General features: G+C 40.3%; 1 protein-coding gene across 5 annotated transcripts in view; it reads right to left on the reverse strand.

The window, feature by feature from the left end:
* Nucleotides 1-1,068: 1,068 nt before the first annotated feature.
* The window catches only part of irx2a (iroquois homeobox 2a), a 116,800-nt gene continuing 102,211 nt past the window's right edge, over nt 1,069-15,657 (reverse strand). Inside the window, exons 2-5 of one of the 5 annotated variants that reach the window (XM_042423182.1) lie at nt 14,203-14,309; nt 6,674-6,898; nt 4,973-5,378; nt 1,069-4,054 (exon numbers count right to left, since the gene is read on the reverse strand). In XM_042423182.1, the coding sequence (XP_042279116.1) occupies nt 3,159-4,054; nt 4,973-5,378; nt 6,674-6,898; nt 14,203-14,309 (1,634 nt within the window). In that variant the 3' untranslated portion in view covers nt 1,069-3,158. Of the gene's footprint in view, nt 4,055-4,972; nt 5,379-6,673; nt 7,494-14,202; nt 15,083-15,657 lie in introns of those variants that run through there. The other 4 variants (XM_042423181.1, XM_042423184.1, XM_042423183.1 and 1 more) reach the window with 4 other exon arrangements.

Here is a 15,657-nt window from a genome sequence, read left to right on the forward strand (position 1 = left end):
CCTGGTGGCAGCCAAATATTACTACCTTGGATGAAGCAGTTGGAAGGGGGCGAAAGGAAGAGGAGGAGGAGGAGGAGGAGGAGGAGGAGGAGGAGGTGGAGAAGGAGGAGGAGGAGGAAAACCAAGGTGAAAGGGAGTCCCATGAGATTTGGACAACACTCAAGCTCAAATTCAACTGGAAAATGAAGGATTAGCTTTTAGTCTGGCTGGGAGCGATGATGGAGGCCTCTTCTTGGAGGATGGGAATAAGATATATTTGATCTTGAGTATTTCACACTCCACACGGCCACAACTGTGAGTGACATAATATTGGAATACATATTTTTTTAATCAAATAACAAAAATGAATAAAAAATAAAATTGAATATGTATGTAACTGTGTAATTATTATTATTATTATTATTATTATTAATTTCATCAGAATTAAGCTTTTTTTTTTCTAAATTGTTTAATTAGCTGTGTCCTAAAGCCGCCGTAATAACCAAGCCATGATGAAAAGCAGAGGAAAGCCTGTCCGATTAGTGCCCATCACACAGCCCATTGGAGCTGGCAGATGCTTAGATAGACTTTTATGGATTGCTCAATGCCTTGCCGTAATGAAGCAGGCAGGGCTGACCCATCCTGAACCAGGCTAAAAAGCTCCAGGGACGGGCCCCGCTGGGAGCCCATAATGCCCGATGCGTCCCACGGCTGTATTAATCACACTGAAAAATAAATGTGTGGCAGGGCGAGAGGAGAGGGGAAAGGGGAAGAAAAATGAAATAAGTATGTCGTTTATCCCAATCAAGGTCGTGAATATGTGGCCGAGGGAGCTTCCCTGACCAGAATGAGGCCCTAAAAGGAAATGATGGTCCATTTAGAAAGAATGGATCGTGCAATCTGTGAAAACTCATAATGTTTATGAAAAGCGAGATTCATCAAGCATTTCCCATCTGCGTTTGACTGACAGAATATAATAGCCAGAGTAAATAAAAATGTCTCAGTGTTAAATACAGGTCTGTTATGAATAAAAGAATGACTCTCCAAGATTTATGTAATAGTTGGGAAAACAGTTTAATATTTTCTCATTTGAATAATGGATATCATACCCCGCCAGTACATCTATACTAGCGCTTTTTATTTTATTTACATTCAAAGATATAAATTAGTAAAAGTACTCCTGATAACAAGATTGTGTAGCTTTTTTCCAAATAAAAACCGGCGTCCATGTATATATTTACAAAACAAACAGACGATGTCAGTTTCCCATTTTTTTGCAATACAACTTGCATAAATATAGGCATCATTTCGCCATCATTTAAAAAAATAAATATCAAATGTAGGCTATTCCACTTTGAAGTCCTCAAGTTCACTTCAGCTCCCGTCCGCCTTGCGTCCCAATAATACACCTCCTTTTGCAAATACGGTTTCACAGAAAGGCCAAATTATTGTTGTTGTTTTTTTTTCCACACGTAAATATATACTAAAATAACAAACCGTGGCAAATAAGCAAACTATAGGAACCTGAGAAATAACATGTAAATCACATATAATGGGAGATCTTTTTCAAACCAGCATATGAAATTATCCACAATGCATCAAAACAAAAAAAAACAAAAACAAAAAAGATATAATACAATACTAATCTGACAAACGTGTGCTGTAGAGAGAGTCTCAGCCTGTGTGGGGCTGAGAAGGCGGTAGCAGCTTTTTCATTCCGACTATACGGTGGCACTAGATCCGGTTTGGAGTAAAGGTTATGGGGGTTAAAACATGAGGCTAAAAGGTGGTGTCCGTACTCGCCTTATAGTCAAAGCAATTGTGACACCTACCTGCAGACCATGGAAATTAAAAAAAAAAAAAAAAATCCCACACGATCAAATGATCAATTCCCTCCACAATCCCAGAAAACATAAAGTTTATCAAGCTGGCTTTACCCAAAACACCTCTATACTGCAAGTGCTTATTAAAATCCCCATTGCTTAATTGCCAGTAAAAACCTATAGTCCTATATGCTATCCAGCGGCATTTACGCTTTGAATGTGCGTAAGGAAAGTAACCACCACCACAGCAACCTCACTGATATATTAAAGTGCAAATTTGCACTTGATGAATGCAGAGCAAAGTAACTGATTGTTTGCTTTTGGCTGACCCTGTGTAATTATAATTATCCAAAGCTGAAAGATAAGGTTTGGGGCCCAGGCGCGCGCGCGCGCACACACACACACACACACACACACACACACACACAAACACACACACACACACACAAACACACACATCAGAGGGGACATTTAAAATATAATTCCTGCTCAAAGTTATGGCAACACGTCTCTGCTTTTTGAATTCCCAAGTTGCCACTGTATTGGTGTGTGTGTGTGTGTGTGTGTGTGTGTGTGTGTGTGTGTGTATGTGCGCGTGCGTGACTGCGCGTGGTTAGGCTGAGGTGAGGCCTGTCCTTATGTGGTCTTATTTTAATGTCTATATCTGCAGGTGTACTCTTACACATTTGTTTACAATAGGCTTTACTTATTATATCCCTATCGTTTATAATGCGAGCCAGCTGCAATTGAAAATCCCGCCGCATGTTACTTAATGATTTAATGAGATTCAGAGAGATCAAAATATGCATATAGTTTAAAAAAAAAAAAAAAAAAAAAAGAAGGAGGACGATTATAAACTGATCATTCCACAAAAATAACTGCGCTGAAAACGAATTATAGGCCATAGTACACGTTCATTTGCTTAGACGGTGCAGTAAATTGTCCATCTTAATAAGTCATTTAGTCTCATATTTGCTCCTAAAATCGTATTGATCTTAAAACAAGTGAAAACCACCCAGTAGTGTGAGATAATGCCACTTGTTTCTCATGCAAGACTGCTTGAAACAAGTCTTCATTTTTGTTGAAACAAGGCAAAAAAACCAAAACAAAACAAAACAAAAAAAAAAATAACAGCCAGATCATCCAATGGCATCAGGACAATGACACATGAAAGTGACACAAAGAAAAACCAGTTGATTTGCATTGGAAACGAGTGAGCTCATTTGACTTCCACTTTTTTTGGAGCGATTTCCCCCTCACGTGTTTTAAGAAAAAATACAACCTCAAGATTCAACACTAGATTAAATAAGTTTTCAAAATGGTTTATCATTTCTCAGCAGCGGTACCGCGTCGTTATTACGTACCTTTCTTTGCCTCTAAATTTGCGGGTCTGAAATGCTGTTGTTGCTGCTGCTCGACAACAACAATCTGGTTTGGGTTATTTTTAACGAGGGGAGAGTCTGGCCTGTGTTTGGGGTTTGTGCTCGCCTCCAGAGAGCTGAGACCCTCGTTTGCAGCAGCAGCGGCGGCGGCGGCAGCGGCGGCGGCAGCCAGACTCACTCCAGATGAATTAGTGTACCGCAGGATCCCTTGGCCCTGCAGGGGGCTGAAGTTGCCATAGTTTGTGTAATTGCTATAAAAGGGAGAAGTGTAATAAATAGGTCTTCCAAGGATGGAGGGGGCCGGGTAGAGGGAGGGAGAACTGGAAGCCGGGGAGGTGGTGGAGGGCGTGGGGGGAGTAAGGAGGCCACCGCTGGAGGAGGGGCAATTCGGTTGCCCGGGCTGCCCCAGTTGCTGTTGCTGATGCTGCTGCTTTTGGTCTGAGGTAGCAATCTCCGCCAGCGACCACAATTTGGGCTTGACTGTAGGGTTTTGAGGCGCCCCCGATGAAGGTCTGCTGTCAAGGCATGAAGACGATTTATTGGTGTTAATATTGTTGCTATTGACGAGGCTCCGGGCCAAATCCTCGCGTTGGTTGTGAAGATGGTGGAGATGATGGAGGTGGTGGTGGTGATGGTGTTGGTGATGACTGAGAACCGGCGCTTCGACCCCCGTTAGAGGTGATGATGTGACGGGTTTAGGGGAGAGCTGGAACCGCGGCGGGTTGTGGTTCTGGTCCTCGCTGTCCTCCTCGTCGCATTTGTCGCCGCTCTGGTCGGAGCCCAGCTCTCCCACACGACAGCTGACCTTCTCCCCGTCAGACTCCGCCGAGCAGGAGTGGTCCGTCAGAGTGTCAACGTGCAAGCTGATACCTGAGAAAAAGAAAAAAGAAGAAAGAGAAGAAAAAAAGAAATAAGAAAAAAAACATAGTATGTTAGAGAAAAGACATATAGAGAGGAAGAACGAACGAAAAATGGCTAAAAGAGAGGACAAAAAGAAAAGAAACGGACAGTAGACACGTCTCTTATTTAATTAATGACAAATATTATTCTAAAAGAAAAAAAAGAGCAGCTGAGAAGGTTTGAAAATGAATGATCTCAAACTTATTTTGCGGTTCATGTATATTCCACCTTCATGTGTATTCAAACCAATCAGTTGTGTGTTTTACAACACACCTCGATAAGAAATCAATTATCTACATCACGTCTAAAACTAGCCTATTTTTATGTGATAATAATGTCTTTTTTTTTTTTTACATAATTAATGACATTATTAAAATGCAATCAAGAGAATACTTTGTAACATTAACAATCTAATTTCGTTGAAGCAACTTATGCACTCATGGTGATTGTATGTGTGTCTGCAGTGACATGTCATCAATAATAACAATAAACTCTTCACCTGAACAGGTCTAGTGTTGGTTCTTTAACCAAAACCACATTTTCATTCAAAATAAATAAATAAATAAATAAATAAAAATCAATCAACATAGTAAATAAAATAATACATAAAGCCAGATCTCTTGCATGAACTAAAACTATTATAATACACATATGCCTATTAAAAGCTGTCAACTTTCTCATTTTCTTTCCATATAGATAATTTATATATAATATAATATTCAAACCAGATTATTTGTATTAGAAATTATTTCATGCCCTAAATGTATTATTGCTGTAAACAACTAATAAAGTAAATAAAAGGGGTCCACACTTCCCCTCCTTCTCACCCCCCATCCTACCCTCAATTGTTAAATGGATCATTGGCTCGGTCGCCAGATTATAGCCCACCTTCATCCTCCGCTGAAGCCTCGCTGTTATCCAGGGTTTTGTCAGAGCGCTCCACCTCTTTCCTCTCTCCGTCCCCGTCCTCCTCGTCCTCGTCTTCGCTCTTATTCCTGGGCGCCCATGTCATCTTGTTCTCCTTCTTGAGCCTCCTCCTGGCGTTGGCGAACCATGTGGATACCTGCGTCAGGGTCATCTTGGTGATAATGGCCAGCATGATCTTCTCCCCTTTCGTCGGGTATGGGTTCTTCCTGTGTTCCTGCAGCCAGGCCTTCAGGGTGGCCGTGGCGTCCCTGGTGGCGTTTTTGCGGTACGCCGGGTCGTTGAGTTGGTAGGGGTACCCTGGACTCCCGTATGGGTGGTAACTTAATGCCCCGGCCATGCCCGTCGTGTGCGCGTCATATGGAGAGCTCTGGAGGAAAGTTGAAAAAAGTCTTAAGTCTGCCGTGTGCCTTCTGGTACCTAGTTTTATAACTGTGTTTTCCCTTAATATTATTTTAAAGGGTGACAGTAATGTAGGGTTTGTAGTAAGGTGACTAATTCACAAAACAAATATACTGTATGCTCCAAAAACAAATATTAAAAAAAAATCTTAAAACTCGTGAAACCATGGATTACATTCTGCTACTTAAAACAATCGACTCATGATTTTTGGAGACCTGTTGGAACAGGTGAAAAGTGACTATACAGTTGTATAAATACATTGTCAGGTTTTATCCCCACTTTTTGTTTTCTATTAAAAATATGATTTAAATATTTTGTTGTGTATGTTTTTTTTTTCACAAAGTAAAAAAAAAAACTAAATCTGCAATCTGTGTAATTGCAAGCAGGGACACTGAACACACCGTGTGGAAAAGCAGGCCGCACAAAAGCATAAACTAATGCTTAACTAATAGTTAAGATCATTATCGGATTAACTAATAACAGGGCTCCAGTTAATATAGCTGTTAAGGTCATAAAAGGGATATTTCAATTTTCAGTAATCACCTATTAACTTCCTAATTTTCTTTCGGTGGCTGCTTTTTGTTTTGTTGTGGCAGCCGCAATGTGTTAACATATCTTCTCTTTGCAGCATTACAAATCCCATTAGCAAATCACTTGATATGCACCTTTCCTAAAACGCTTGAAGTGCCCTGTGACATTAGCATTGCGAGTCTTGCTTTTCATGTTCAAATTCCGTTTATTCAACTCAGAATAAAGTCAATAACTTCATCCCCTGGTGATTTTAATGACTGCTGGGGAAGAAAGAGTTATAGCTTTGGTGTTATGTTAATTTCCTATGACACATAAAGTCACTGCTAAGAGACTAAACGGTTCAAATGAAAATATTAGTTAATATTCAGTTTTACATAATTAGCTGCGCAGTGAGTGTTAAGCGTTGGTCAAGCCGGTACAATTTGCAGCTCATGCTTAAAAATCCCATTTAAGCCAAAGGGGTCAAGGATTTTATAGCAAGGACCCGACGACTAGGCCACTAGATATGAATGTATGGCAATCGTGCATTCACTAGAAAAGTTCCGCAAACACATACTGATGGCTGAATCATAACATAAACATTGTAAACCTGCGCCGGTTTAATCGCGCTGTATGTCTGTGATAGACAGTTTAACATTTTGCGCATTAAAGGCTTTAACACGCCGACACATTCACCTACTGTGAAACCTTAGAATTTTACAGAATCATACACGGATTGATGTTATATTTTACCATGTAGGATGGGAATCCCGTGGTTGGATCCGTGGAGTATGACAGTGGACTGGAGAAGCCTGCACCAGCCGAGGCGGAGAAAGCAGCCGATCCAGGGTAAGGGCTGAAGGCTGAGCCAGAGGACGACCTCGCCAAGTCTTCGTTCCGCGGGGCAGCCAGAGCCGAGGCCCCGTAAGCCGGACACGAATAAAGAGCCAAAGAGCCCGGGGGCTGGTAGAGGTAACCCTGAGGATAGGACATTGGAGAGCGCGGTATGGGTCGCCGATTCCAAAAAGGAAGGGAAAAAACGCGCAGGGCGGCGGGCAACAACAGCCAAAACAGTAAACAATCAACTCAATAATCAGCCGTGCAAACAGTCATCAGACAATGAAAATAAAAAAAAAAAGTCCTCCCTCCACAGCCCCCTTACTGGGAAAAAAACCCGAAAGATCTGTTAAAGTGCCCACATAGAGGCAATGTGGCATGCGTCTTGATCCCCTAGCGTCCGGTGTTTTTAGTACGCAGCACTATGAAGTGAGGAGTTAGCAGGGAAGGAGCCAGTGGAGTTTCAGACACACAGAGCATTGGGGGAAACTGGAGCTGTCACTCCGGCTCATCTGAATATCCCATCCCCGCCCCCTTTCTGCCTCATAGAAATGGAGCCTCGGAACAAAACCAAGACTCCACACTGCAAAAAGTAGCTAGGGTCTATGCATCTTGACTAGAGTTGTTTCGTTTAGTGTGGAGGTTAAAACAGATTTTTTTTTTTAAATAAAATAAGAAAATACACCAGCTAGGTGAGACTGTGACTGTTGCTAATGCAAATCGACTGGTCAACAGCTGCGGTCTGCCTTATTTGTCATCTGTTTCAGGAGGATTCACCTCACAGGTGATGCGGATCAGAATTTAAAATTGAGTCATTTTGACATTTCCTTTTTTTTTTATTTTCATAATTTCGATCAATGTTAAAACGCTCATATTACGTTAATTTACAATGATATATTGGATATTTTTTGCAGTACAGGGCACAAATAGAGATACGTGGAGTGAAAAGTATACACAATTAGTTGTCCTGCTTTATAGAACTCAATCATTTTTTGCACCACCCGGTTATTTGTTGTTATTGTTTTTAAAAAAAAAAATGAGGATGACTGTGGCACAAAACGTCTGTCTGATCAAAACTTGCGCGCACTCCCATTACAACTGTACGAGAGAGAGAGAGAGAGCGAGAGAGAGAGAGGGAGAGAGATGTGGGGAGAGAGAGAGGGGGAGAGAGACTATAAAATGGCCAGTGCTCTCCACTTGCAGCTGGTTGTTTCGTCAGTCCGGCTATCAAACGTGGACACATCCATGAATGCGTGCGAGCACCGATAAGTGCGCGCGCGCTTCCTCGGGCAGTGAGCGCTCTGGCCTGCGGGAGGCGTAACCGGCTCCTTAATTTCCACCACTTAGCGCATCTCAAATACGCTCATCCCTTATTATTACAATTACATTCATCAGCAATAATAAAGCTGTTGTTGTTGGCTGATTGTCTCTGTATGAGGGACAGACTCGCTTCTATACAGACACTAAGCCAACCACCAACACTATTTAAGTGTGTGTGTGTGTTCGCACTTGTATCAGTGAGTTTGACAGTTTTTGGTTTTTTTTGCCAGTCTGTTTGGGCAGTCACCTGTCTCCACAGTTGTGTATCTATGTGTGCGCTTTTGGACGTGTCTACATGCAAAACAGGGCATAGCCTTGTCCTTTATTATTGTGATTACAGACATTATGACCTCTGTTGGAGACAAGCGATACAGCACAGCATGTTGGAAACCTGAAACTATGACAGCGGTTTTTGGGACGGGCAGTCAAGGTGGCAACTATTGGACAGACGAGTGGGCTAGCAGTCTTCCTCATCAGCATTCATCCAAATGAATGTATTCATCCATCAGGTGCTTCCCCCTCTCTCTCTCTCTCTGCCCCCCCTCCACCTCCACTGCAGTGTGGTCTAGCAATGTTGTAAACAGCAACACCACAATTTAAATCGGTGCAATACAGCGTGCCTGTTAGCAGGACTGACACATTTATTTATAACACATAAACACCTGCATGTATTATGGTGTGCAAACGATCTTTTACTCCTTAAAGATTACTTATGTGCGTCCACACACATTATAATCATTATACAGTGCAGTTTTGTTAATTAATACACAATATCCCACAATGCCCTGTATTCTAATCCAGACTTAATTAGAGCCGTAATGGGGGCAATTTTTCAATTTAGGCTACACTTACAGAGGAGACACGGCAATGTTATGACTATTATACGTCTAATAGCGCATATTGTTATCACATGCCTGTATGTATTAAGTACAATATTGCCAGGAATTTTTTTTATTATTATTAAATACCTACATTTAATACCAAATAGAATAAAGCATATTTAAAGAAGTCTACTGATAATGTTTTTTTTAACATCATAACTTCTATTCTTATTTTGAAGATGATACTATCATTGACACTCCACATTAGACACAAAGTTAACTGTATAAAAAGTACTGCATACTCTGTTACATCTTATAGAGCTTCACTGTAGGAAAATGTGTCTGAATACATTATAACACAGCAGTCAATGTGTTTAATTATGATATTATAGTAAAAACAGGTATAGTATAGTCCCCATTTACATCTGGTTACTGAGAAATTAAACATTAAAAACATTAAAAATAGTTTAGGTAGTTGTTTAAGAAGCAGGTCTAACCGTATCCTGGGACTGGGCATGAACAACTTTATGAGAACATCAGAGAAAAAAACCCAGAAAAACATCCAATATTAGTGTCAGATATCCTCGACATGCATGGCTGTATAAGCAGATACTTCCTGTCCTAATAATCTCCATTGTTTCCAGTCTAAGAAAAGTTTCCTTCTTGTGGCATATGGAGCATTATTATATCTTCATATTTATATCATCTGTCTCCTATTCAGGAAATGGTTTGTATTTTTAGGATAATATAACCAGTGTCTCTGTTTCAGGCAGGAGTAATCAATCTCAGAAGAGTAAATGAGTAGTCTTATTATAGATTGGGTCCAGATATGGCTGACTGGGAGTACTGTTTGGCCCACACCAGGGGGCACTGTCTCCTCTACACACAGACCATAGGCTAACCATCAGTACTGTACCTTCACTGTGAACGTGAGTGTGTGTGTGTGTGTATGCGTGGTCTGTGTGTTCATTTGTATGGGTGCAAGTGCATACAATGGTGTGTGTGTGTATATGTGTGTGCATGTAAATGTCTGCGTGTGTCCATATGCATATTGTCAGCGTGAAAGTACACCTGTGGGCCTGTTAAGGTGTATAACTTTGTGTGTGTCGTGTGTGTGTGTGTGTGTTGAACTCTGCAGTAGTACATTCCGGTCTCAGTTTCAGAGTCAGGCTGGTGCTCCTAAGATATTTTAGTCCCAGCCTGATGGAGATATAGGAGATGGGAGAGAGGAGAGAGACAGACAGAGAAGCAGACAGACGGTATAGAGAACACAGAGACAGTAAAGCAGACAGATGCAGCAAGACAGAGAAGCATCAGGTCAGACAGACAGATGTAGAGTTAGACAGATACTCTCTCCTTATTATCAGCAGTTTAAACTATCATAAATTAGTCGTAGAGGTGACTGTTAAAACTGTGTAAAGATAACAGTTTTGTTGGTGATGTTAAGATGAGTGATGACAAGTTATAAACATGGAGGGAAAAGAACATCTTGATCAACAGTATATACTGTACTTTTTTGTACAGTTGACCTTATATATAAAAAGGGCATGAATGTCTGAGAGCAACACAATTTGTATCCTTGGAAAAAATTTCGTTTGACATTTTTTAGTTGATAAAAATTACTTTTTCCCATTGATTTTCTTTTTAATTTTGGAGAATTTGCAAGCCATCCACACAAATACACCTTGCCTTAACACACACATTTAAAAAATAAAATAAAATGATGTGTTATATTTATATAAAATCCCCCCAAATAAATTAGCTTTTAATATTTGCTAAAACAACAAAAACAATCAAGACACACAAAATACATATGGTTGTTTAAAGGACAGAAGTAGCTTCACTGCCTCTACTCACTCATAATAACTCCATACCAGATCCAGTCATTTTATGAAAAATGTCATCCTTCATAAATGAGGGAAACAGCTATTGATTTCTCATCTGTTCACTCCCAACAGAATTTACTACTGAATAATGTAGAACTGGAGGAGTTGCTTGTATTGCATTAGTTGATGATTGCTAACTGCTAATCCTTTTTGATATTGAGTAAATTGCCCAGAGTTCAACTGAATATCTAAAGGATTTCACTATGATGTCATGCCCTTTGTTTATTACACATATGACTAAATAAGTATTGATTTTAAATATTTCATATGCTTTTGAACCTCTGGAGTGCAGCTGTTATGAACATTTTGTATCTTATCAACTTATATGACTTGCATTGAAATAAAGGGTTTTGTGTGTTAACTATGTGGGTGTTTAGGGGTAATGTGGGGTGGAGTTGGGGCAAATCTGCATGTATGTGTCTGTTGTTCTATCACTGTCTAACTAGATGATGCATTGCTAACAGTGCGGTGTTGTAGCAGCATGATTAAGGCCTGAGCCTGGCTGTTGCTCACAGTAACGACTGCCTCTATGTCATTGTGACTTATCAGAATGGTACACTAGAGTTTGTCCACCTTGAAAAACTATTTTGTCTTTTTGTCTGTATCTCTGTAGCTTCGGGCTCATCCTTCAGATTTTTTTTTTTTTTTAATATGGAGTGAGGTGTTGTGCTCATCTTTGCTGGAGAAAGTCTTAATTTCACATCAGTCGAGAGTAGTGTGCATTATGCTCTTACCACGTGACTACTTACTCTCCTGAAACACCCAAAAAGCTCTAAACGTTTCATCCTCTGTGGGCTGGTGAGAGAATGTTCAGTATCCCAAACTTGCACAAAGCACAGCGCATGTGTGTTTGTGTGATCGTGTTTGTGCGTGGGCGTGCGGAGAGAAAGAGAAAAACTGCATTGTGATCTCTCATGGTCTAACTTAGTTAGCCGAGCAGACTTTCTGTCAGCTTCATGTGATCAAAACCACTTCTCCAAAACTCTCGAGATCAATTAAAAAAAAAAAAAACGTCAAAATGTTACACGTGTCTTTGCGTATATGTCATTACAACAGTGTCACATATGATGCATTTTGATACAAAGCACTTCTAGAATTGATCCCCTCCCCCCTTTGGGTTTTGTCACGGAAATGTCTTTGGTCTTTTTTTTTTTTGTACAATGGGGGAGGGGTCAGTAAGGGGAGGGAGTAACTGGGGGGACGAGGGGTTGGGTGGCAGACTGGCGACAGGCCGTCATCTCTCTCCCCGCCTGGCATCTGCCCACTGCTGCCAACCCTCTTCTAATCAGCAGCCGTCCATGTGCTTGGCAGCAGAGGGGGTTTCAAATCAGCCCCTCGCCCCGAGTTAAAAACCCTAAGCTCTATCACTTTGTAAACGGGTACCTTTAGGGCGACTGAAGCAGGGATGCCTCTGATGTGCTGAAGTGGAGAACATCGGTTGCCACGTTGCCTCGAATACGTTATGCTGCTAGCACTGTTGTTGCTGTTGTTCTTGTTCTTGTTTATCTTTTTTTTTTTTTTTTTTTTTTTTTTTTAAACCAAAATCACAAGGCAGCTCTTTCTTTAGGTTTGATTTGTTTAACATGCTGCTAACTGACATGGATGTTGGGAAAACAGTTCTCGGGGAGGAAAGTGAAACAGTAAACCGATGGGCTTGAAGTGTAATTCCTCTTGAAAAAAGCAGGCAACAACTGCACTTGTAGTGAAACACAAGTTAGCTATAGTATTTTGCTTTATTCTGACATGTTGTCTGAATTGGTAAGACAAGGAGAAAGATGTTTCTGCTTCCTAATTCATGGCTGAAAACAAACTTCTTGCACAAGTGCTGTCTTGGAAACCACAAATATTACATTTTTTTGACAAAATACTGTCTTGCAGATTCCAAGTGTATGACAAAAAGGCTTACAATGAAAACTTCAAATATGATGACACTGGGGCCATTAGGCTTACATCCCAATCATTATATGGAACAAAAAAAAAATAGATAAAAATGAATTTTGCGGTGTATAGCATGAAACTACATGGCTCATTCATGTGTGGGGTGGAAGGTGGTGGTGGGGGGGATTAAGGTGGGATGGCTGTTGGCTTCAGAAGTAACAAGCACAAAGAATGGGCTATGTGGAAGGGGAAGAAGAAAAAAAAAATCCACAAATTATAGGAATTATGTGCAGCATGGGTTTCAAACACACACACATCCAGACAAGCTGATTGATGAACCAAACGAGTCGCCGAAAATCAAAGGGGGGAAATAAAGGGAGACACAAAGGGGGAACAATTTGAAATGGACTAACCCTCTCTGGTGGCTCTGTAGCCAAGGGTCGGACAGATAGGGTTGCCTAGAAAGAGTCTGCTGACAGCCAGTGTCACTGGGCTTTGTAATCATTGTGCTGGACCTGATAGGGTTACTAGCGGCTAATCCAGGCTGACCTTGGTTAGGTGCCCTGAATGAGGATGGCTTTGTACAGTTGGGACAAGCTAACAGTATGACGGTGATGCTGACATATAATGTCTGCGTGGGGACTTGCCACCACAGCTCTTTTGTTGTGCTATCGAGTTGCAAGTCTCAGCCACACACACAAAAAATGTTTTTCTCTTTTCGCTTTGGATGGAAGAAAGGTGGCATTTAAATTGTCGCTGGGGAGAAGGTAAGGTTGTATCTCAAGGTTCGAGAGGTCAGCTCTTGTGTTGGATGGTGTTCGAATGACTTCAAAACAAATCCTATCGTGATGAAATTTCATGTTGTTGCCACATAATCGCCCGTGTGTGTGCTACCACGTATGTGTGTCTGCAGCAGATGTGATAGAAATGCCACCTCACATCGACAACATGTTCCTACAAATAGTATCTCTAAGACAAGGCCAAACTGATACAGCTGCATCCCCCCCCCCTCCAATGGAAACATGTTTTTTCACAAAACTGACATTCTTCAGGAGAAAAAGGGGAGCGAATTAAGAAAGTTTGTTTATCTAGATATACACTCAGACTTGATGTCACGGGCTCAACTATGCAAATAACTAAGAATAAAATCTAACTAATAGCATTTTTTAAAATTTCTGCATATTATTAATTAGGGGTACCTAATTAGGAGAAACAATAATTTTATATTGACTAAAAATGTACATAAGCTATGCCACATGAAAACATGTCTCCTCCTTTCTTTTTTTTTTTTTTTTTTTTTTTTTTTTTTTTTAATGGTAAACAAATCCTGCACCATCTAATACACAAGATGATACAATATTAACCAGAAAACCCACAGAATTATTACTTTTGTAAGACACTGTATCACATTGATGAAAGAACAGGAGAGATGGAGAAAACTGCATTTTATGTCAGGCATCATATAATACACACACACACCAGCTTCCATCTGACGTCCACATATACACATCATCTCAACAAAACACACACACACACACACCTTCAGGCTCCAACCGGTGTGAAGGCAGTAGAGAGAAGGCATCCTTTCCTTTCTTCCTGCCAGGGAGAGCTGTAAACGGGAATGGGATTCCCATCCCCTGGAGCCTGCTACTAATCCACAACAGGCCCACTGCTGGATTACTGGGGACATCAGCTGACATGCCAGCTAGTGTACACACACATGCACACACACACACACACACACACACAGGGGTGCAAACACACGTGCACACTCACCTACACACACACATGAACACACATTAGTGCATGGACACATTTATGCCAGCCACACAATATGTGCAACATATACACTCACATACATGCACATCAGTGGTCATGCATACAGACGTGGATGGAGACACACACACACCAAATGTATACACAAAAACAGACAAATCACACACATAATCAAGACCTGGAATGCAGCTCATAGCTTTAATACATTGGCAGGACAATATAGAGATTGCCATATTTCTACAGTCAGGAGTTGGCAGTAATGGCTAAGACTGTCCTCTATTGTCCCTGCTGGTCTGGATGCTGATTGATGTATATGCAGTCCCTCACAGTGCAATTATACACATCTATCCTGCATTGTGTGTGATTATGTGCTTTGTAATCGCTGTGATTACTTTTGTAGCTGAGGTGGAGTTTTAAACTAATCTTTCTGAAACTGCAATTCACAAAATATGTCTTTGTGTCTCCTGTCACCCCAACCACGTGGCAAAATATGAAATGTCAACAACAAATACCCCAGGAAATCAAAATTAGAATCAAGTGTATTTGTCAAAATGTATTGATGTATAGAATTTGAGGTTGGTTGTCAATAGCTCTCAGCGCTACATCATACAAACTGAAAGATAAATGGATATAATTATGTGTAACATTAAAAATATTATGTGAAATATGCATTTTACTCCAATACTTCATAATTTTACATGAATATTTGTTCCTTCAGAATATATACTCATTTTATTGTACTTCTGTATACCTCAAAATGACATTCTTTACATCGGTGCCAAAAATACCCATTGCACCCATCACAAGTCATTTAATATAGACTGATTTCTACCATGGTGCACCATGAGAAGCTGCTGAGAAGAATCACATTTACAAGCTTCTGTATGTTATGTTAAAAAAAAAATGCAGAAGACACAAGCAAACAATGATGTAATGAAAAGGATAATATAATTTTGACAGCTCCTGTTTGTAATGTGCAAACAAGCTTTTTTAAACAAATTACAAAATACTGACAGACCAAGAGTACATTTTCACACAACCAATCAACCAAAAATGCATCAGTATCTTTGTTTTAGGTAATGTAGGGACAAATGCACATATTATCCATTGATGTTATTATTTATGTTAAACCTTTGCTTTTTTTATATTATCTGCATTATGCAAATTTGCATTCGATTTCACAAAAGTTATCGTATCATCATTTAATAATATTTATAAT

Source organism: Thunnus maccoyii, chromosome 10 (assembly GCF_910596095.1).
Source record: "Thunnus maccoyii chromosome 10, fThuMac1.1, whole genome shotgun sequence".
Classification (NCBI taxonomy): domain Eukaryota; kingdom Metazoa; phylum Chordata; class Actinopteri; order Scombriformes; family Scombridae; genus Thunnus; species Thunnus maccoyii.